This window comes from Hyperoodon ampullatus, assembly GCF_949752795.1.
Source record: "Hyperoodon ampullatus genome assembly, chromosome: 9".
Lineage (NCBI taxonomy): Eukaryota > Metazoa > Chordata > Mammalia > Artiodactyla > Ziphiidae > Hyperoodon > Hyperoodon ampullatus.
The window spans coordinates 10,114,223-10,138,135 of NC_136922.1; the positions used below are offsets into that span (position 1 = coordinate 10,114,223).

Sequence of the window (23,913 nt, forward strand, 5' to 3'; positions counted from 1 at the left end):
AGTTTGTCTCTAAGTATTATGTGATTTCCACTTTGATTTCTTCAGTGATCTCTTGGTTATTTAGTAACGTATTGTTTAGCCTCCATGTGTTTGTATTTATTACAGACTTTTTCCTGTAATTGATATCTAGTCTCATAGCATTGTGGTCAGAAAAGATATTTGATACAATTTCAATTTTCTTAAATTTACCAAGCCTTGATTTGTGACCCAAGATATGATCTATCCTGGAGAATGTTCCGTGCACACTTGAGAAGAAAGTGTAATCTTCTGTTTTTGGATGGAATGTCCTGTAAATATCATTTTCTGTTTGGATGATCTGTCCATTGGTGTAAGTGAGATGTTAAAGTCCCCCACTATTATTGTGTTACTGTCGATTTCCTCTTTTATAGCTGTTAGCAGTTGCCTTATGTTTTAAGGTGCTCCTATGTTGTGTGCGTATGTATTTATAATTGTTATATCTTCTTCTTGGATTGATCCCTTGATCATTATGTAGTGTCCTTCCTTGTCTCTTGTAACATTCTTTACTTTAAAGTCTATTTTATCTGATATGAGTATTGCTCCTCCAGCTTTCTTTTGATTTCCATTTTCATGGAATATCTTTTTCCATCCCCTCACTTTCAGTCTTTATGTGTCCCTAGGTCTGAAGTGGGTCTCTTGTAGACAGCATATAGATGGGTCTTGTTTTTGTATCCATTCAGTGAGCCTGTGTCTTTTGGCTGGAGTGTTTAATCCATTCACGTTTAAGGTAATTATCGATATGTATGTTCCTATTACCATTTTCTTAATTGGTATAGATTTGTTTTTGTAGGTCCTTTTCTTCTCTTGTGTTTCCCACTTAGGGAAGTTCCTTTAGCATTTATTGTAGAACTGGTTTGGTGGTGCTGAATTCTCTTAGCTTTTGCTTGTCTGTAAAGCTTTTGATTTCTCCATTGATTCTGAATGAGATCCTTGCTGGGTAGAGTAATCTTCGTTGTAGTTTCTTCCCTTTCATCACTTTAAATATGTCATGCAACTCCCTTCTGGCTTGTAGAGTTTCTGCTCAGAAATCAGCTGTTAACCTTATGAGAGTTCCCTTGTATGTTATTTATCTTTTTTCCCTTGTTGCTTTCAGTAATTTTTCTTTGTCTTTAATTTTTGTCAGTTTGATTACTATGTGTCTTGACGTGTTTCTCCTTGGGTTTATCCTGTATGGGACTCCCTGTGCTTCCTGGACTTGGGTAGCTATTTCCTTTCACATGTTAGGAAAGTTTTTGACTATAATCTTTTCAGCTATTTTCTCGGGTCTTTTCTCTCTCTCTTCTCTTTCTGGGACCCCTATAATGCAAATGTTGTTACGTTTAATGTTGTCCCAGAGATCTCTTAGGCTGTCTTCATTTCTTTTCATTCTTCTTTCTTTATTCTGTTCTGCAGCAGTGAATTCCACCATTCTGTCTTCCGGGTCACTTATCTGTCCTTCTGCCTCAGTTATTCTGCTATTGATTCCTTCTAGTGTAGTTTTCATTACAGTTATTGTATTGTTCATCTCTGTTTGTTTTTTCTTTAATTCTTCTAGGTCTTTGTTAAACATTTCTTGCATCTTCTCAATCTTTGCCTCCATTCTTTTTCCAAGGTCTTGGATCATCTTCACTGTCATTATTCTGAATTCTTTTTCTGGAAGGTTGCCTATCTTCCTTCATTTAGTTGTTTTTCTGGGATTTTATCTTGTTCCTTCATCTGGTACATTGCCCTCTGCCTTTTCATCCTGTCTGTCTTCCTGTGTATGTAGTTTTTTTTCCACAGGCTGCAGGATTGTAGTTCTTCTTGCTTCTGCTGTTTGCCCTCTCCAGTGTACCATTTTAAATTGGTAAAATGTAAAGTGCATTTTTATTTAGTTCCCCCTGCAATAATCTGTATTATTGTCTATACTTTGTTACAGATAAGGAATCTGAGCCTTAGATCAGGGAATGGCCACCCAGGCGTGAGCCTCAGAGCAAATCCAGAGTCTCACTCAGAGCCTGGGAGTTAATCCTAGTGTACACGCCCTCCTAAGTATGTGTGAGACGAAGTAACTAGTGGCAGGTGGAGCTGGGACTGGAGCCCAAGTCAGTTTTACCCCATATTCTGTGTGCACGACCTCTCCACTATACTGTCTCAGAAATTATTTTTCTGTTTACATCTTTGTCTCATCCCTCTGAACCAAACATGTCGACACAGGTTATTTTTGTTCTCTCCTCCAGTTTCCCTGCATACCCAGAGCCCCTACAAACCCCCCTGATTTTGCCACTTTCACCCACTGTGAGTAAATTCTACTCAGTCCCATCCCTGCCCCATGGTGTAAACCCTGGAGGTTTCCCGGATAGACCTGCTCCAGCCTCTTGATAAGGACTTGGGTGCTGTTTCTCTCTTAATTAAGGTTAATTGCTCCCCTTTGCACTCTAGATCCCATCTCTCATCTCATCGTGAAATAATTCCACCAGTTATCCCCTTTTCTCCTGAATCTTCAGACTCTGTTCAGGTACTTTCTCATCTGAATGTATGCTTCTCCTAGAAGAAATCTTCCCTTCTTGGACAGCTTTATTACCTCATAGCCACTTCTCAGTTTCACTTCCTCACTTTCCATTCATTCAGACCCCCTGAAATCTCATTTCTGTCTCTGTCCTGACAATCAGCTGCTTCCACTGAGGCCACCTGTGACACTCATGTTTCACAAACCACTTAAAGCCTTGTTTTATGACTGTTTCTGTTGACTACTTCTTGAAACCTTCTGTTTACTTGGCTCCCAGACATTCATTCATTCTACATACCCTGAGGAGTTCTCTTCCCATGCTACGCAAATTTGGTATATCGTTTTAAGTTTTACCTGACATATCTCTAATCACAACACTCCTACTGAGCACCAGAAAAGAGAGCAAACTACTACATGTCTTCACCTGAACCCAAATTAACTTTGGTTCAAACTTCAAAATGTATTTCAGCTACATACGAACCCAATCTCCCAAAGGCACCTCAAACTCATTTTGCCCATTACCCAACTTTCTAGACTCCATTCAAAGTAACCTCTTTCCTATATTTCATACCTTAGCTAATGACACCATCATCCATATAGTTTCCCAAGTTAGAAGTCTTCATGGATTTCATCTTCTCCTTTATACCACTCCTCCACCCCCAGCAAATCACCATGCCTCATCAGTCTCCTTAGTGTGTTGTGACTCTCTTTCATGCTACCCTCCTCACTCTTCACTTCTATTATTAATTCATCAGATATGTCTATTGAAGTATCTACTGTGTGTCAAGCATTGTGCTAAGTACTGGGAATACATTGTGAACAAAATAGATATGATTCTCCCCTAATGGAATTAATACTTTAGTTGGGGAGATGGGCATTAAACTAATAATCTCACAAATACAATTACATAAATATGATTTCATAAATATATTTATAAATAGTGATGAGTGCCATCCATATAAAGTAAAAATAGAGGATGTAATGAAAAATTATAGTAGAGAACTTCGATTTAAAATGAAAGGTCAGGGACGTCTTCCCTGAGGAGGTAGTGTTTAAGCTGACACATAAAGAAGGAGTCAGAGATAGTTTGGTGAAGGGTTCAAAAGGGGAGGTAGGTAGTTATACAGCAGAAACTAACACAACATTGTAAAGCAGTTATACTCCAATAAAGATGTTAAAAAAAAAAGATTGAATTAAACGAAAAGGGTAGGTAAACAAAGGAGCTTGTGCAAAGGCCCTGTGGTTAGAAAAGCCTGGTTTATTCAAGAAAGTTCAGTGAGTGAAGGGGAATAACCCATGAGGTATCTGGGGAGTAAGTAGGGACAAACTTATATAAAGCCTTGGAGGTTTTGTGTTTTATCACAAATGTGTAGGAATCCATTGAAGGATTTTAAGCGTGATCAGATTCCATGGCATCCACAAATTTGCTCTTGCTTCAGTTGAAGTAAGAGATGATGGTGAGTGTGGATTATGATGGTGTCTGTGGAGATGGAGAGAAGTGGATTTGCAATAGATTTTGGAGGTAGAATAGACAGAATTTGGTGATAAGGAAGTGAGGCAGAGAGAGAGAGGTTAAGAATGACTTTCAGGTTCCTGTTTTTAAAACTTGGAAAGGCAAGTGAAATTTTCCAAATTAGGGAACACAGGAGAAGAGATGTGGGAGGGATGGCCAAAGCTTCCATTTTGCTCTGTTGAATCTGTGGTGCTTGTAAGACACACACGACTCAATAAATATTTATTTAATGTTGATGTAATTTAATGATTAAATTTAAGATGTTTAATTTCAAATTACTTAAAGATGTTTCTAGATTGGTTTCTCAAAAAAAGAAAAAAAACAATGCTATGCTTTCGTTATTGTAAAAAAAATTACTCTCAGAATTGGGCTTTTCTATTTGAAGGACTGATATCCTTCCACATTTCCTTTGCTAACTGTTTATAGCACACCGTAAGCACAGAGCGGTTTCTCTCTTCACTGCCCTTGGTCTTGTTCAGAACATGAAGAAAAAGCCCTTTGTTGTTGCTAATATGTTCAGCAAGCCTCACCTCACTCTGAGTTTTAGCCTCCCTGACACAATTCTTCCTCTTCCAGTCTGTTCCTTTATTCCCATTCAAGGGTATCTACCTGGCCTGCTTTATTTTGAACATATCCTTTATGTAACTGAGTTTATCAGAAGACAACATGTGCAGGCTTATCCTTTCTAGATACTCATTGGGATTACTTGAAATGGTCGGATTGCTCTCTCCATAAAGAACAAAGCTTGGGGGGAGACGGCCATTTGAAAACAGCTTTATAGTGTTTATAAGAAAAACACTTTTATTTAAAAGATGCAGAAAGGACCATCTTTAAAACATTGCAGAGAAAGCTCAGCTCTCCACATAAAAAGAGATTCTGTAGGCCAAAGATGGCAACTAATTTGAAATTTTCTTTGCAAATTGAGTATTTTGCTTGGCTGAAACATGGTGATGTGAGGTTAGGGTACCACCAGCAGTATCTTAATGGGAAGGCCGTTTCTTAGCCTAGGTCAGTTTCAGTAAGAAAAATTGCCCTTTTACTGATTCGAAATAGCTTAAACAAATTATCTAAAGGAACTATAGGGCTTAACTCATTTAATGAATTTTAATAAGAAATACGTGATCAGTCAAAAACCGTGAAAAAAGTGAATAACACTGAACTAGTTTTAATGGAAATTAGCTCATTACCTTGCTGGCTTACATTTACCAAAGGCTGAATTTCTGATGGAAAATTTGCCAGGCTGTGGGGAAATGGGAGGATCTTTAAATTAAAGATTAACTTTATTAGTGGTATTTTTCTCCCTTAAATTAGCCCTAAGTGGAGATTTTCAAAACCTGGGGCTTTTCCCTTCTTTGGGAAACTTTAAAAAAAAGAGTTCCTCTATTCGAAGAGTTTCTCACTGTCCCTGAAATATTTTCAGGATGTAGTAGGAACATGAATCCCCTTTATTGCTTACAATCCTTTATAAGAAAGGATAACTTAAGAGGTGAAAGTGTCTGTGCGAGTGTCCACGTGAGTTTCCTGTCCCCCAGCAGGATGCCACAGGGACTGTGAAAAAAAAATTCTCTTTACTTTCTCTCTTTATTTTCCCTCACATTCATGTGATATGTGCATACTTTTGTTCTCCCTTTCTTTTTCCTCCTTTTTTTATTGCTTTATTTTTTGTTTTTTAAATTGTGATAAAATATACACAACAGGGCTTCCCTGGTGGCGCAGTGGTTGAGAGTCCGCCTGCCGATGCAGGGGACACGGGTTCGTGCCCCGGTCCGGGAAGATCCCACATGCCGCGGAGCGGCTGGGCCCGTGAGCCATGGCCGCTGAGCCTGCGCGTCCAGAGCCTGTGCTCCGCAACGGGATAGGCCACAACAGTGAGAGGCCTGCGTACTGCAAAAAAAAAAAATATATATATATATATATATATATATATATATATATATACACAACATAAAATTTGCCATATTAACCATATTTAAGTGAACAGTTCAGTAGTGTTAAGTATATTCACATTGTCGTGTCTTGTTTTTCAAGCAAAATAGAACAAAGCTTTTAATAACCCAGGTCATGGACATCTTCACTGAAACAGGTTCCTACTCTTTTTCTGTTGCTTAAAGAAAAAGAGAAATAGAAAGTGTTTCCTCTGCATCTCTGTCATGTGTAGTAACTGTAGAATTTTCTATAAAATACATGAAACTAATGATAGTTTTCAAAGTCAGAGTCATATGTTATAGCAAGTACTTCAGTTGAAGAAGAAACCATTTCACATTCTGCAAATGGTAGTTCATTCAGTATATCAAATGGAATGTAGAGGCATATTGAAATGCCAAAAAGTTGCCCTGATGTTATTCCAAATTGAAGATATCATGCTGGGATTCTCTGTTACGTTGTTCTTTATTGTATTTTGATCCCTTATTCGAAGTGGGGTGGTTTTAAGAAAGTTTGTCATCTTGTGATGTGCCCTGTGAATAATGATTTTAAAAAACAAACAAACAAACAAAAGACTCTTACCAAACAACTCACAAAAGCAAATGCAACTCACAAATGACTCTCCCTTCAGAGCTGCGGTGACTATATTGATGTACTTTCATTTTGGGTATCGTGTCAGGAGAAGTAGGTTCTGAAAAAAGCCACTTTTGTGGAACTTTCCCCTTGGGATAAGGCAGTGTTGCTAGCCAGTCATCACACAATTTGAAAACTGTCCTTTGTGACACTGACATTGTCCCCACAGAGTTTGCATCACGTGAGGTGATACCTCAGTCAAACATTGTTATTAATGAACAGGTGACCAACACAATCCAATGATATGCATAGAATGTTCTCAGGTTTCTCCCAAAGCAAGATTCCTAGCAAGAAAACATTGGAGGGGGGTGCAAGAATAGGAAATACCAAATATTTTTTGGTGTTTACTTAACTGAATGGATATTACCTACAGTAGACATTACTATTGTGTTTTTATTTTTAACTGGTTACCCAGGTCATATATAAAGTGTTCCCTACACAGGGTGTTCAGATTTAGCAAAAATAAAAATACAGACTTCCCAGTTAAATTGAATTGCAGATAAACAAATAATTGTTAATATAAGTATGTCCTATACAAGGTATGTCGCATGCAGTCAGTATACAGGACATACTACGAAATCATTCATTGCTTATCTGAAATTCAAATTTAACTGAGCATATTATATTTTATCTGGTAACCATATTCCTGTAATTTTTTAAAAATTGTATTTAGTTGACATATAGAATTTAATTTAAACTTCAATATGAAGTTGGTGTTGGCTTCTCTGCTCTTCCATTTTCAAGCACCAGAATTTCTTCTCTAAGCTATTTGCACTGTTTCTGATTCTCTGCCCATCTCCTTGTGCTTTTACATGAGGAATTAAATATATATTTTAGTTTTATTTCTTGTTCTAAAGAAGACAGATTTTAGAGATCTAATTCAGTTTTGTGCTTCATATTAAATGCATCAAAATTTCCTTATTGGCTGCATCTAACTTTTCCCATTTTTTTCTCTTCCCTTTTAAAAATGTCCCTACTCATGTTTCAGTTAGCTTAAAACTGTATCTTGAGGTTTTTCACTTTTGTTGTCTCAGAGTTAGGGTTAAATAAATGTTTGCATTTGTACACGCACACACACACACACACAAGCACACTTCAATAAATGAGCAGTATGGAAAACAGAGGTCAAGTCATTATAAAGAAATTTTAATTCCATAAGAGAAATGTAATGTTCTGCTTTCTATAGAAGTAGGCGAAATAAAGGCCAGAAATAAACTAAAATATAAAGGAAGCTTTATTAGCATTTTAAAGAAAAAGCTCTTATTTATGAACTTGGCTTTGTAAAAAGGACTATCAGCTCTGAAAGGCTTAAAAAAAAGTTACCTATATCCCTATTCTTATACCCCTGTGAAGGTAGGTGGTGAGACACCCAAAAGTAATAGTCTCAACACACCAAGCCTGTCTTCTGTGATCTGTGTCAAACCAGAATGATTTCAGAAAAAGAAAAATTACAGAAATAAGGATTTAAATGCTTTTATTTTGTTTTAGGTGTTTTTTTATGTTAATTGGAATAGACTAGATTTCTTAGAGGGGTAAACCCTACCAAAGGTTACCATACATTTATAATATATAATAATTTGACCCACACTATTATAATGTTTATGTAGCTCTTCCAATGAAGTTGACCAGAAAACTGCAAATTAATCATATAGAAAACTTGACCTTATCGATTAATTGAGACAAATTGGGCATACCCAAAATAGATGTTTTCTATTCATCTTCATTTAAATGTTTATAGCATGATTGGTAATTTGCCAAAGAAACTCTGTCACGTAAGTTATTTATTTTTAAGGAAATCTATTCTGATACTATGTCTACTACCTAAAATTACTTACTCTGAAGCAAGCAGCTTCTTTTGGACAATGACTCAGAAAGGGCAACTATTGCTTGAGAGACCAAAGCCTCTTAGGCACAGCTCATCATTAGACATATTTCAGAAACTGCCGTAATGGGCACAGTGAAGGAGTCCTGGGTCGTGCCAGTGGTCTGAGGTCAGACTGAATAAAACAGCCTCAAAAAAAGGGGAAGCCAAAGTGCCTGTGATGATAGGTGGTCAAATTAAACGGTCCTCTCTTCTTGTCTGATCTTGACTAATGTCCCTTTTATGCCATTTTAGTTCTGACACCATAACTACTGAGAGGTCTGGTGATTATACATTTTCCATAGGAGGAATAATCATCTTTTAAGATAATGCCCCATGTGGAGATGAGAGCTCCATAAAAAGAAACCATTTTCAATACATCTGTAAGTCTAAGAAACTCCCAGCACCTAACAAATGTAAGGCAGCAAATATTCAAAATCCGTTCTGGCACTGCAAGAAGAAGAAAGTGGAGGAACACAGAGAAAGTAGAGGAAATAATTGAATGTTTTGACATTGTGAGAATGTGTAAATGACATCTTTTCTCAAAAGAACTGTGCCGGCAATTCCATAAAACAGCAAATACATTTTATCCTTCAGTGAAAATAATCGTTAATTGGCCAATAGGTCACAGTGCTTTTCACTTTTCTAATTAGTGGTCAAATTGTTTTCATTGGCATTTTACAAAATGAGTCAGAGATAAATGTATTTATTTATCTGTAGTTTTACTCTCAGCTGTTACCAAAAAGGATGTGATTAAATCCTTGTCATTAAATTATAATCAAACCACACACTGAACAGAATTTTTTTAATAGTTGGAAAGAGACACAAGAACATACATACAGAGCGTGTGAGAAAGTGAGCTAATTCTACCCATCTCCTTAGCAAGATAGTTGTTATACTTAAGCATTAAATTTAGCTCTGTGTTTCAAGGAAAGCTGAGGAACATGATGGATTTACATACTGTCACTCTTTTCATAAAATGCAGCATCAGCTCTTCACAACGTTGCGCTGAGGTGCAGTTAGTATTTACACCATAACTGAGTGGGATTGCTTTAACATCTAGATAATTGTGTCTAGATTCTTCAGATATTTCCTATAAATGGGAATAGTTGAAAACCATAATCCATTTTGTACCAGTCCCAGTTTTTTAAAGGTTGTAAACATTATGTGGCCTATTTTCAGTATTCCATTTTTTATTAGGCATTTTATCAGACACCACCTAACATTAACATGAGTGAAGTCGTTGAAAGAGGGACAAGGTGATATGAAAAGAAAGTAATTTTGTTTTGTATGCTAGATCATGCTTTGGCTTGCTAGGGTCAGTATATGATAAAATAATAACAATAAAGGGGAAAAAAGAAAAAGGAATTAATCTATACTTTTAATTATCTTAAAGGTCGTTCGGATCACAACAGAGTCAGTCCCTTTGTCGCACCATTTGTGATCATTGAAAGAGCTCAATAAGCTGAAAAAAGCCTGGCTTTGATGATACAGTAGTCAGTCAATTAACAAACATTTTGAGCTGCCTTTTCATGAAAAACATTGGGCTAACACTAGGGTAGAGGGATAATAAAATAGATATCTGCTCTAGAGAAGATCTCAGTGGGAGAAAAGGCCCATAAGCAATTATAATAGAATCTAATTCATAATATATGTATATTCATTATTTTTAAATTTAGGACTAATGAAGGCTTGTTGATTGATTTTTAACCACACAAAGCAGGTACATAAAGCAGAATTATTTCTTATGCTAAGCAAAGGTATTAACCTTTAAATATCTAAATTTTTATCTGTATTCTTTCTCCCTCTCCCGCTAAGGCTGTGCTACACAAATCCCTAAGGATGACTCAGTCTTAGCTCTTGTAAAGTGACTGATCGTTTGCCACACAGTTATTCACTGTCACTGGGCTTCAGAATCTTCAGGCCAAATAAGGAAATATTCCTAGAATCATTAATATAATTCCAATAAAATTATTTGGGGCCCCCTGAAAAAAACTATGCAGCCAGGCAGAATTTGTTGTTGTTGTTTGCTATTAACCGATTGAAAATAACTTGCAGTTATCTAAATATCATGCCACCCGTAAGTGGTAGTGGGATATATTTTCAAAGTTCAAATATTGTTTTCTTTATTACAGGTTTCTTTTCTCCATGGAAAACTCCAAAGCCTGTAAGTTGAAATTATTCTACTTCTTTATTGCTAGTTATTATTACAATTCCATTAAGTAAGGTTTGAATTGGGTGACCTCAAAATCTCTTACTTCTCTGAAATTTGTGATGTCAGAAGAGCAAATCCTCTGTGTAAGAATAACTTGTCTTACTTTCCTATAAAGACAATTCTGTCTGTTTTTTAATAGTTTTACAAAATGAGCATCAACACTATTCAGTATGGTGTACTGAAAATACTTTAGAAAACTTTGTTTTACCCCCTGTCAGAAATACCATCGTTTTTATCACATTGAATTTTTAAAAACAGTACAAATTATAAGACCAGAGGTCTTGACCTGCAAATTAAGTCTGGTCCACAAGAAATTTACCTGTATATATATTTGTGTATTTATATTTACTTTTTAATGTATACAGAGCTAAATGTGTGTGTGTGTGAAAAAAAATTTTTTTTTTCCTACCAAACCTAACAATCACTCAAAGTGGTGCTTCTGAATCTTCAGAAACCGGTGAACTCTGCCATCACCTAATCTCTCTGGGCTTAGTTTCTTTATGAATTGTCCTGAAATTTTGATGCTAAGGTACCAGGAGGCTGGTATTTTAATAATCTTTTTGTGAGGCAAGTTTAGCCAAGTTGCCTTCTCAGCTAGAGATGATCTTTACTTGCCGTTAGATTGAAGCTAGTAATTATCCAAGTCCCAAGACCTGGGACTGGTTTTCTGGGATCCCATTCTATGGTGTGTTAGAATAGTCGACCCTAACTGGAATGGCTAAAACTCATGACTGGAAGAGAGCTTAGCAAAGTGATTCAAGTAACAACAAAAACAAAACAAAACAAAAATCTCAGGGGATCACATCTTCCACCTACTTTTCATTCCTCTCACAGTAAGCAGCTCAGACAACAGTGGCCCCTGGTGTGGCCAGTGAGTAGGGAATTCTTGGGTTAATTGCTTCCCTTTTTTCTTCTACTGAGGGAATATTTAACTGCTTGATTTTCTCATTTTAGAAATGGAGATATAATTTTGCATACTTTTCAAGTGCAGTAACTGGCTTAATTAAATAACATGGCTTTAAAATTATTTGAAGACATGTGAAAATAAAACATTATTGAGCCCTGGAATATGCCTGAGCTCCAGGTTCCTCTCAAAGACAGATGAGGAAACCGGAGCTGGTGATGAGGGGCTGAGCTGTCAGAACATTCCAACCAAGCATGTCCTCATTTAGCATTTGGCTCATCTGGTCCACAGAGAATATCAGATGGGAAAACTGGTCTCACTTTGGGCCTAGTTAGTGATGCGTGTGATTTTGAAAAGAGGTATTTAAAAATATTTAAAATGAAATTTGTTTTATCTTGACCAAAATCTAAATAATTCCTTCCTTTCGCCATCAGAGTTAAATCTGTGCTCTGTGGTTACACACATCTTTATCTAATTTAACAAGGAATCTTGCAACCTCATCCTGGTGCTACAATTATGCAATCTAGTGATTTCCTTATATGCACCGCATTTACACAAATGATGCCATTTGGCATAATGACAGCATTTGCTGTCATTACAGTCATTACATCCATACTCAATAATTCCAAAAAAGGTTTTATGAACTTAATTTACAATTAATCCTGAACCCATACATCCCTACAAAAGCCAAGGCTTGGAGTTCCAGGTCCTAGGCTAAGTGAAGATAGAGGACTGTCAATTTAACATCCTCCATGTATCTACCAGAAACTCTTCAGACTAGGGACTGTGATGACAGGCAGTGTGGTATAATGGTTTAGGGTGCAGGTTCTGAAGGCTTACTGCCTACAGTCAAACTGTGCTTCTTCTCCTTAGTAGCTATCGTACCTTCCACTAGCTACTTAAGCTTTCAGTGTTTCAAGTTCATCTATAAAATGGGGATAATAATAATACTCCTCTCATATGGTTACTATGAAGAGTCTGTGGCTTAGTCCATGTAACGTGCTTAAAGCAGAGCCCCTACATGCTCAAAAATATAAACTATTGTCATCCTAGAAAGCAGACCCTCCATGCATAAACCCTTAATAAATTAATCACCCTATGAAATGAAGATAGTTTGCGAAACTATTCACTTCAACAAATATATATATAAACACATACCCACTGTATTTGGATTTATACACTCTCTCCTCTGCAAGGGGATTGATGGCATCCTTAGGATAAGGAAATGTTATCTTGAGTGAGGTCCCTCCTTCTCCCAGTCCTCTGTCACTTCCTGACACTCTTCCATCCTACTGATCCACATCTTAAACGAACCCACATCAATATAGTCACTTCTGTTTAACAAGTAATACCTGAATTATAGTGGGTTCTCAGTCTCTTCATCTGGAAGGAATCCAAGTTCATTCTCCAAGTACTGAATCAAGCCAAAAGCCTTCATCTCCCAGCCCTGCCCTAAAATCCTGAGGAGGTGTGTTTAGACTACCCCAGCTTCTACAGGAAGCAAATAGTTCCTAGAGTTTTCATGGGGAGGACACCTTGCCTTGTTCACAAGCCCTTTGCTCCCAGTGTGCATCCTAGAATCAGAAGGTGGCGTTAAAAAACATTAACCACAGCATGATCAGGTTTTTCTGTTTTACTCTTTGATATCCCGTTGTGGACTGTATGTCCACCCTGTCCACTGATACTTCAGCGACTGTCCTTTCATACAGTTAGACATTCATTCATTCGTCAAGGCCAACAGAGATACAAGGCTTCTGCCATATAAAGAAAATGATTTTGTTGTCATGTTTCTTACTCTAGTTAGGTGTTTATAAATATTAGCCTAGGTAAGGACACCACTGGGACTGGACAAGATTCAATCAGAAGCCTTGTTGAGAGGCAAATGCCGGCGGGAAACACAGTTCTCTAGAGGTCAAGTCCAGGAAGACTCTAGGTGGCGTAAGGGGATGGGATCAGAATCTAGGTGGTTCACGAAGATTGAGAGGAACAAGTGAGCACAAGGTGTCCCAGCGAGAAAGCAAAGGTGCAAAGACCAAGCTATCTAAGAAAGTAGGGAGAAGTCAACAGAGGGCACCTTTCAAAAGGTGTTGTCAGGTCAGCATACCAGTCCCAGAAAGCAGAGGGTGCCCTCTGATCCCAGGGCAGGGGGTTTGCTCCGTGGTCTTCTGTGTCAGAAGAACAAATAACTCAATTAGGGGGCGGGGCTGTGAAGGAGTACGAGTCTGCCTTTTCAGTATTTCACGGGCGCTGTGATTTTCTGCTCTATAGTCTTACAAATCCCTGACAGAGTGACTTGAGGGTTTATGCATGTCACAGCAAGACATTGTGAATACTTTACTAAGCATGAACTGGAATCAGTGAATTTCTCCACCTCTGCTATAGAAATTGTAGAATTTGTCAATCTGCCACAGAAACTTTCCCAAACAGTGCCCAAAGCATTATTTATTTTGTAGTTTTAAGAATGTTTTTTAGAATATTAATATTTCACCTGAACCATGTTTGCTCCAATGACTGCACATGGACAGTGCATATACCAGCAAGACTTATGGAGGAATCAGATAACCCTCCATGGAAGATGGGAGAAAGAAATAGACATTTGCTGAAGCCCTATGATGACAAGCGGGGTACTACAGCAATTCAGACCATATTTCTAATTTATTTACTTTTTAGAATTTAGTATCTTATGTTTGGAAACAGAAGGGAGAAAGTCATAGCCAGAATGCACCCACATGGTGCCTGAAGTCAGTGAAAGTGAAAAATAAAAAAATATGCCTTTAGCCGCAATGTGGGTCTTCCTGTCATAGCAAAGGCACAGAGAATGGATGACCAAAGGAACCCACCATGGCTTCGTAGGCAAATTTTGCTTTCAAATGAATTATGAAACGCATATTTAAAGATTTTTACTAAAGGGGAGCAAAAGGGTCACTGAGCAGAAAATTAGCCAGAACTCTAAACAAATTTACCAGTTATTCCCCTCAATGTATTATTATGCAAATAGCACTCCCATTATAGTTATAGATTGGTTTCTGACCCAGGGTCTGCCACTGACAGCTGCTGGACCTCTCTATGTTCCTAGAGATTATGTTTAATATTAGGGGTTTTCCATCTTTGTTAGCTATAGAACCTTTGTTCAAATGAAAGCTTGGTCAGTAGCCCATATAGAAAACAAATTAAAATGAAGCCAATTGTCTTAGTTTCTTCCAACAGCTATAATAAAGTACCGTAGACTGGTGGCTTATATAAAACAGAAATTTATTTCTCATAGTTCTGGAGTCTGGAAGTCCAAGATCAAGGTACCAGAAGATTCAGTTTCTGGCAAGAGCCCACTTCCTAAATGGCCATCTTTTTGCTGTCACCTCACCTGGCAGAAGGGACCACAGAGCTCTCTGGGGTCTCCTTTATAAGGGCACTAATTCCATTCATGAGGGCTGTCACCTCATGACCTAATTATCTCCCCAAAGCTCCGCGTCCTAGTAATATTACCTTGGGTGTTAGATTGTCAACATAGGAATTTTGAGGGACCTCAAACATTCAGACTGTAGCACCAGTCTTATTGAGAGAAGGGTCAATGACCCATTTCCTTCCCAGTTTGCTGACATACCTGACCCCTGCCACAGTCCCAAATACATAAGTGGGTCCCAGGGACCTTTTTGGTACACAAGGACACAGTACATAGTACCTCAAATCCTCTCTACCTTTAAAACATTATCACTGATAGGTGACAGCTGGCTTTGGAGCCCTGACCAAAATATAGCCATCATGGAAACAAAAGCAGGACAGTGCAGTAGGGGCCAGAAAGTTCTAATCCTGTCAAGCTCAAAATAGTGTGTATCAAAACTGGTTTTAAAGAAAGAACAAGTGACCATATGTTACTGATGATTTCATTCAGTCACTAAATTTACATTTTCTGAGCACTTGCTATATGGTGGTAATACAACAGTGAGAGAGACTGCATCCCCTGCAGTCTCCGTCCCCAACATAATCTATTTACGGAGACAAAGGTAGACTTGCAATTATGGTTGAGTGTGAGGGGTAGGTGCTGTGGGAGCACCCAGAAGGGACAAGTAACCAGATCAGGAATGGTCAGCAAAGGCCTTCTGGAGTAGGTGTCTCATCTGAATCTAGTAGCCAGGTATAATGAGGATGGGAGCTGGAAGAGTGGAAAATGGGTAAACTTTGCAGGCAGAAAGAGAAAGAAAGTATGCAAGGGTTCAGAGGCTGGAGAGAACCTGATGGGTTCCAGGGAATGAGAGGAGAGACCATCAGTGGATACAAGAAAGAGGATCAGGACCTGGGCCCTCAGGAGCCACTATATCCCACTAGAGAGTGGTCTGAGGACCGCGCTCACCCAGTGCAGAATTTTAGACAAGAGGGTACCCTAATATCATTCCACATACAACAGGTTTAGTCAAAGCAGAAAAGCTGAAGTTGAGTTTGAATGAGCAGTCAGTTGATTATTGAAGTTGGCTGTGCAAACAGGTGACCTCGGTGAACGCGGCTTTCTCCTTGATAAAAAGGAATGAGTCCCTGCTCTACTTCACGGGGCTCTAGGGAGGATCAAAGAAGGTAATGTATATGAAACAGCATAGTATTCTACAGACCGTTAATAAATGATGATGGCAGCAGCAGCAGCATTTTGGAGAAGAAACCACCAGATCAGCAGTAAATGAGGCTTCGTAGAAGATTTTGAAGAATTCAAAAATCCCAAAGGGTTGTATAATTACTTATAAACTGTGAGGAAAGTGATTGAATGTTCAAGTATAGGAGGCGGTTCGGATGTGCATAGGTATCAAATGGATGCATGCAGACTACTTCATCTTCTTCTTTAGTAAAAATGGTGTAATGAATTGGGGCCATCTTAGAAAAGGAACAATACCATACAGACATAAGCACTTACAGATAAACTATCTTGAGATACATATTGTCTTTATTTTATAGGGAGAAAAAACAGACTCTGACAGATTCAGTGATTTGCTGAAAATTGCTAGTAGGTGACAAGGTTATGAAGGTTTGCATTCAAAAGTCAGGCAACACATATATTTATAACCACCTATGGTGCTTTATTATATAGAAATAGAATCTCTCAAGGCACTTATACCAAAGTTTTGAATGTTCTGTGAAAGAAAAGTCTACAGGGCAAGAAAGTCAAACTTAAAGGTGAGGGCTGTGGTATGTGACAAGGGAAACAGCAAGAAAGAGTTCATTGTCAGTCATTTTCTCTGTTCTCTTTCACTTTCCAGATAACGGACCGATGGGAGAATCAAGGCAGTCCTCAAACGAGTGTATCTGCTCCGGCCATACCGCAGAACCTGCACTTCCCACCCACCCTTCACAGGAGCTCCTTTCCTGACTCAACAGAGGCCTTTGACCCAAGGAAGCCTGACCCATATGAGCTCTACGAGAAATCTAGAGCCATTTATGAAAGTAGGCGTAAGTGAAAGCCACAAAAAAAAACAAGGGTGTATTAATAACAGCTGAAGCCCTGACAGGAGATATATTGAGGCTGAAATGATCTGATGTGATTTTATATTCTGAAGTTCAAAATGTATCTCAAAAGTAAAACCAGCTGATCGAAACTTTTCTTTAAAAAAGAAAGAAAAAAGCCTGTCAACTCAAAAAAAGCTTATATCTTTTGGGTTTAAATTTTGTTTCCTACTTTTTTCCCCCTAAGCCCCTGAGGAAAATCAGGAATGTATTGGGGGGGTCAGGGGTGGGGAAGAGGTTGCTAGCTTTATTTAAGCCACCAGATAATAAGAAGAAATGGTTGGGATTTTTATGTTTAATCTGATCTTGAATCTGAAGCATAGACTTCCTTAGAGCCATGAAGGCCGTCATTGAAGATTTTAGGAATGTGAGTAAAATGTTAGCCAAGTCCTTCCAACTCATAATGGTGAAAGTAATGGTTCCGAAAGCAGCACAGAGCAGGGGCCAATCACTTCTACCTGAAATTCCACTTCTTGTTTAATGCCCTGGGGCCCATTGGAAAGTCAACTCGTAAAATATCGTGTAGGCACTTGTCATCCTATTTGAAGGTTTTCTAAAATCATTTCATTGTGCTTTATAAATATTAGAAAACAGAGCTTTTTAATATTGCATATACGTTCATTGTGCCTCTTTCCACCATCTCACAGGTCATCTCTTTTGAATGTTAGAGGACAGGAATCCAAACGGCATGGATGTATAATATATGAGGAAAATACACAGTACAATGTGAACTTGAGTAATGGATTGAAAAAACTAGCCTAGTGAGAAGGGTTTGGTTCCGGGCGCTCCCATTTATGGTCTGCTGATTTCCTTTGCTTTGGTGTTCCGCCAGTGTCTTCTTTCCAACTTTATCATCTGAAGCACGAATAGCAAGTTTTAAGTTGTGTGTTATCTCAGAGGATCTCAAATCTGCTTACTCTTTGATGAGCCCAGGGGCTGAGAATTACACTGGTAAGGGGAAAAGTAGGCATATCCCTTTGCCCATCCTCTACAACTCTGTAAAAGTAATTTTGGCTGATAAACTAGTTAGGACAGCAGGCCATTGAGAAATCATCTTTATCAAAATGAACCTCCACCACCGCACCCCTCTGCCACTTTATAAAAATAATTGGCTGTGTCAGGGCTACTGTATTTGATTCTTCTCCTTCTGGCAGAACGACTGAAATGTCTTTAAAGGGCTGTGCAGTTAGAATGTTTTTGCTGTGATAGAATTAGAACGAAGTAGGCATTTTTCACTGTATAATACAGGGTATGAATTCAGGGTATTAATGGTCATTATACTGAAAAAACTTGAGAAGATTTCAGCACAGTTCTTTTTTTTTTTTTTTACATCTTTATTGGAGTATAATTGCTTTACAATGGTGTGTTAGTTTCTGCTGTATAACAAAGTGAATCAGCTATACGTATACATATATCCCCATATCTCCTCCCTCTTGCGTCTCCCTCCCACCCTCCCTATCCCACCCCTCTAGGTGGTCAGAGCACCGAGCTGATCTCCCTGTCAGCACAGTTCTTAATACCTTTTCTGCTTCGATAAGCAAGTATTTATTGAATACCCACTTGGCCCTCAGTACCATGGGGAGATGCCAAAGTGGAGTAAAATGTCCTGCTCTCACGAATTTAAGTGGGAGACAAGAAGAATAGGTATAAACAAGTAGAGATCAGGATACAGGTGAAATTCTAACTCAGAAGGTGGAATATCTCATCCTCCTGTCCTTGGCTTGTTGAAGTTTGTGGTTCCCTGTAGGGAGCGTCGAGAGATGCTTCCTCCTGTTTTTGTCCCTTCGTTAGTCATTTGTTCCCATCCTTTTGCTGTTTCCTGACCAACGCAAGGCTTTATTGTTCAGGACAAAGGCAATGTTGGTATTTATTCTGTCTTTTCTCTATGGTGTCTGATGCTGTTGTGCCCTCAGCTTGTGAGCAGGAATTGTGCATGACCTTCTTCTCAGCCCTACACGAATTCCGATTTCTTTAGCCAGCCCCTGCAGTGCTCCTTCTGTTCATCGCCTTTCCGCTCCACACCTGTAACTAACCTAGCAAACCAATCTGCCTTAACCTCCCGTGACTTTCATTCTCAGTCCTCCTCTGGGAGCTCTGTACCCCGCTTTGCTTTGCGTCCTGAGCCACTTGAACAACAAACATCCTGACTGCCCGCGGAGCCCTGCATATGCTCTGCGGCTGCCTGTCTCATCTCACAACCCCCAACACACACACACACTTGTTGCTTTCTGAGCTCTCTCTAATGTTTCTAAGATCACAAAAATGTTTTCAGGGTCACAACTCTTAGGAGCCGAAAGAGGGCAAGTGCATTTCCTTTCCCATCCTTCTCTTTCTATCCTGTTATTTCATAACACTAAATGGAGTGTGAATGAAACACAGAAATCATGTCACGGTAAGAAAAACTCTGCCCTGAAGATGAAGGAAACCAAAAAAAACATGGCACCACTTTCTCTAATCTCTGGATAGCTCATCAGTTCAGTCTGTTTTTCTCAGTTTCGCATCCCAGGGTCTTTGATAGAACAGAACAGACCTTTGCCCTCTATATGCATCCTGTCTCCAACTGTGGAAAAAGTCTCATCCTCTCATTTAAAGTTTTAGAACAGGGCTTCCCTGGTGGCGCAGTGGATGAGAGTCCGCCTGCCGATGCAGGGGACACGGGTTCATGCCCCGGTCTGGGAAGATCCCACATGCCGCGGAGCGTCTGGGCCCGTGAGCCATGGCCGCTGAGCCTGCGCGTCCGGAGCCTGTGCTCCGCAACAGGAGAGGCCACAGCAGTGAGAGGCCCACATACCGCAAAAAAAATGTTTTGTAATGAATGGAGGGAAAGCTCAGTCTATGTCTCATCATCTTCAGATAGGGTTTTCTTTTAATGACTGTGAACTGCATGCATCTAAACAAAAGATCCATATTTGAAATTTTGTGAACCACTCTATTCTTATTCTTTTGAATTACATGCATAACATTTAGCTTTGGCTCTCCTTAGTCTGTGTCCCCAGACTTTTTCCTTGGAGAAAAAATAGTGGGACCACAGAAAGTACAGAAGGGAATCCTAACCAAAGCTGTCTAAACCAAGTCCTTTGACATTTTCCCTGACCTGTAATGATCTCATGGTATCCTCCTTTACAACTAGGTCTAATGCTGAACAGAATTTTTGCATTCACGTTCAAAACTGGGTTGCAGTCACCAAATAAAAGAATGTACCTCCACCCACAAGCTTCTGCTATACAGAGCTACAGAACGTTTGTTATATCCAGGCTGTCAAGAAGTATTTGGATTCAAATCACTAGTCCCCTGCAAATGATGGAAATGTATCAAATGATGTAAATGATGCTGTGCCTCATTTGGCTCGTAATTAGATTATGCTGACATTTTAATATGCATGTACAGGACATCTTAATAAAGATGTATTCCTGAAAAAATAAATGCTGTGATTTTAAACAAACAAAGACAACTGTAGGATACTAGAGCCACAGGAAACAGAACATGGCTAGTACAAGCTTACGAGGGGAAGGCTAGAAACACCTCCTGTCTTCATAAGATCTTCTTATGATGACATGGGACTTGAGGGGAAGAAGATTCTTCCACCCAGCAGGCAAGGCAGTGCCTCTGACTTCAGAGCATCAGGCAGAGTGCCCAGAAGTGGCGTCTTCAGGCTCCACATCAATCAACAAGCATGTATGAAACACAGTATGTGTCTAGACTCTGCTGCACGCTCCACAAGAGAAAAACCATGAGACGTAATCTCTGCTCACATGAAGCTTACAGTGAAACTGGGGACAAAAACATAGGAAAGCAATTCCTGAATGACATTGTATTATATAGCAGAGCAAATAATATCAGTATTTTAACAAGCAAAATGTGCAGTAAATATAGACAATAGTTTAAATATAATTAGACAATTAGACCCATAGTTTCTCGTTCCATGTGCAAAATTGATATTTAATCAGGAGAATGTCTTGTGTTAAATATCTTTTAATTATCAAAAATCTCATTAGTTCTTACTGGAGCGCTCCACACAAAAAGAACATTTTTCCCGATTAACTTCATTCCACCTAAGCTTAAAGCTTGTATACGTAATAGAAGAACCATGCCTAAATAGTCCGCAAAAAAATTTTGACCAGTGGCATTTCTGGGTTTCCATGTCAGTTATTCAACTAACATGACCCTATTATCATTACCAGCAATTTCCAGAAAATAGCAAAAATCTACCCACCCTCATCTCCATCTAGTACTTTTAGATAAATCTCACTTTCCTTTGTGTAATAGCCTCTGTTGGTAATTGACTTCTTGCTGTTTCCATTACATGGATTTTTTAAAATTGAAAGCAAAGAAAAATACCCACCTTTGTGTACTGAGATAAGCCATGGTATTTTTTTTTTTTTCGGTACGTGGGTCTCTCACTGCTGTGGCCTCTCCGGTTGCGGAGCACAGGCTCCGGACCCGCAGGCTCAGCAGCCATGGCTCACGGGCCCAGCCGCTCCGCGGCATGTGGGATCTTCCCGGACCGGGGCACGAACCTGCGTCCCCTGCATCGGCAGGCGGACTCTCAACCACTGCGCCACCAGGGAAGCCCAAGCCATGGTATTTTTTACTCCTCCTTTTCCCATAAGTCTCATGAAAGAAAGACTAATTTTCTTTGCAGTTACAAGAGGAAAGGCTTGAATTGTCTCAGTTTGTATGCTAACATTTTAACTGTTGGGCTCCGTACACCATTTCTAACGTTGGGGGGAAAAGACTATTTCTAAAGGCCCTCACTGCTTTCCGCCCTCCCATCTCCTCCTGCCATTCTTTCTCTATATGTGATTGCATCATTGCTTCAACCACATATGTCTGATATGATAGGAAACATTTTATAATGGCCTACTTACCCATAAGACTACATATTGCCAGTTTGCCTGAGACAGTCCTGCTCTGCATTGTCCTGGCATAATTAATAGCTCCCCTTTCACACTCCAGATTGTCCTCATTTGATATGACTTCCCTTTACTACATAGTCTGTTAAAGAGAGAGACATCATTACTGTCCAAGAAAAGCATACATCTGAATTTGAATACAAATTTTAAAGCCTACTCAGATAAATAATTTCTTTCAAGCTAATTTATTTGGCTCCCTGAGTTTTTGTCCATACATGTTTTATCCCTAATTTCAGGTAAAGATGTATGTGGTAACTTGTTTTGGCAGCCAAACACCTGGTGAACTCCTTCCATACCCAGAAAACTATACAGATGTGCAAGTCTAGAGCACGGCAAACTAAGTAGAAAAAGTATGGCGGTGAGGCCTTACTCATTTAAGTGAAGAGAAATTCTCATTCTTATCACAGAGAATAAATCAGATTCATCACCACAATAATCACAGGACCAAAAGGGAGTTAATGTTGTCCGTCTTTCTGCTCCTAAGGAAGACTGTACACACATAACTGCAGAAAAATGGTTATCCTGGCTCCTCTTTTTAATGCCAAACAAGGCAATACAAAGTGTTTCCCAAAGAAAATGAGCATGGCTTACTTTGGAATCTTACAAAATAAAGTTTTGCTCATGCTAAGGAACTTGATCATTTAGGAATGAGGGCCCTGTCCTGCTGCTTCACTTTTCTTTAAGTCAGACTTATTCTAAAGTTTTATCTTGTCACCTCGGCTCATGGGACCATTTCTTGGGCATACTCCCCACTGCAGCCTCAGAAGCTGGAGCAGACAAGCTGATGAAAACCAAAAGAGACAGAGAAGAAGAATCTTTGTTCCCTGAAACTCTTCCCTAATGATTCTGTCCCTTGGTATGAACCCAAGTTGAATTATGACTGAGGTCATCCAAACTTTTTTTTCTTCACATTGAACCTTGGTTATTATGAATAAATAATTTATGAGGTACAACATGTCCTTACTCCTTTGCAGTAAGACATCACTCAAATGTAGATCATAAAAGTGTCAGGGGGCTTCCCTGGTGGCACAGTGGTTGGGAGTCCGCCTGCCGATGCAGGGGACACGGGTTCGTGCCCCGGTCTGGGAAGATCCCACATGCCGTGGAGCGGCTGGGCCCATGAGCCATGGCTGCTGAGCCTGCTCGTCCGGAGCCTGTGCTCCGCAACGGGAGAGGCCACAACAGTGAGAGGCCCGCGTACCACAAAAAAAAAAAAAAAAAAAGTGTCAGGGATCCATATGGTATAATGTGCCTTCTGGTAGGACCTCTTTAGAACAGAAATTCCTCTGGAATTTCTTCAAAATGAGCTCACACAATCAATCTTTCTTTTGAGAAATTAGGAAGTATTAACCCATAAGAAGCAATGAATATTGTACCAAAGGTGGTAATCAAGAGTAACCACAGGCCAGTTCAAGAGCATAATGGAGGAACAAGACTGTTTTTAATACTATATTTGAAATGAAATTATAATTGATAGCTGATCAAAAATGGACGACTGTGTTTGTCATGCCTGTGGCCTTTATCCTGCACTTTGGTTGTTCATTGTGGAATTCTTTCATTGTTCAGTATTGTAATGTGCATATAATTCATAACTTATCCCAAATGGGTGGTGGTATTTCTAAACCATCTGTTTTTTCTGCTGCTCTTTCCTTGTTACTAGTGAGCAAGGCTTATAGTTTGCACTGTCTCCCATCCTAACGGCAGAGCTATTTGGGAAGCTGGGGTGGTGTAAAAATACCGTCCACTGCAGCACAGCACTCGAGACTCTAAATGGAAACTGATGGTGGGAACCATAACACATATGGTAGATTCATTGTGCTCAGAACCAGAGCTCTGAAGCCTGTGCAGGTGCTTCTGCTTGAGCCTTCTTTTCTCCATTCTCCTTTGCCCTTGTGGTTAAATACTCAATACAGTCAAGCTGGAAACATCAGTAGGTTTAGGGAAGGTTTTGATCAATTCATGGCTGCCATAGCTGCGCAGCT

At 39.2% G+C, this 23,913-nt stretch overlaps 1 protein-coding gene across 3 annotated transcripts in view; it reads left to right on the forward strand.

Annotated features, from left to right (window-relative positions):
* MAGI2 (membrane associated guanylate kinase, WW and PDZ domain containing 2) overlaps nt 1-23,913 on the forward strand; it is a gene marked incomplete at both ends in the record, with an annotated part of 1,325,315 nt that overhangs the window by 1,149,167 nt on the left and 152,235 nt on the right. For all 3 annotated transcript variants that reach the window (XM_079710838.1, XM_079710839.1, XM_079710840.1), the window contains 2 exons: nt 10,551-10,582; nt 16,775-16,964. In XM_079710838.1, the coding sequence (XP_079566964.1) occupies nt 10,551-10,582; nt 16,775-16,964 (222 nt within the window). The remainder of the gene's footprint in view (nt 1-10,550; nt 10,583-16,774; nt 16,965-23,913) is intronic.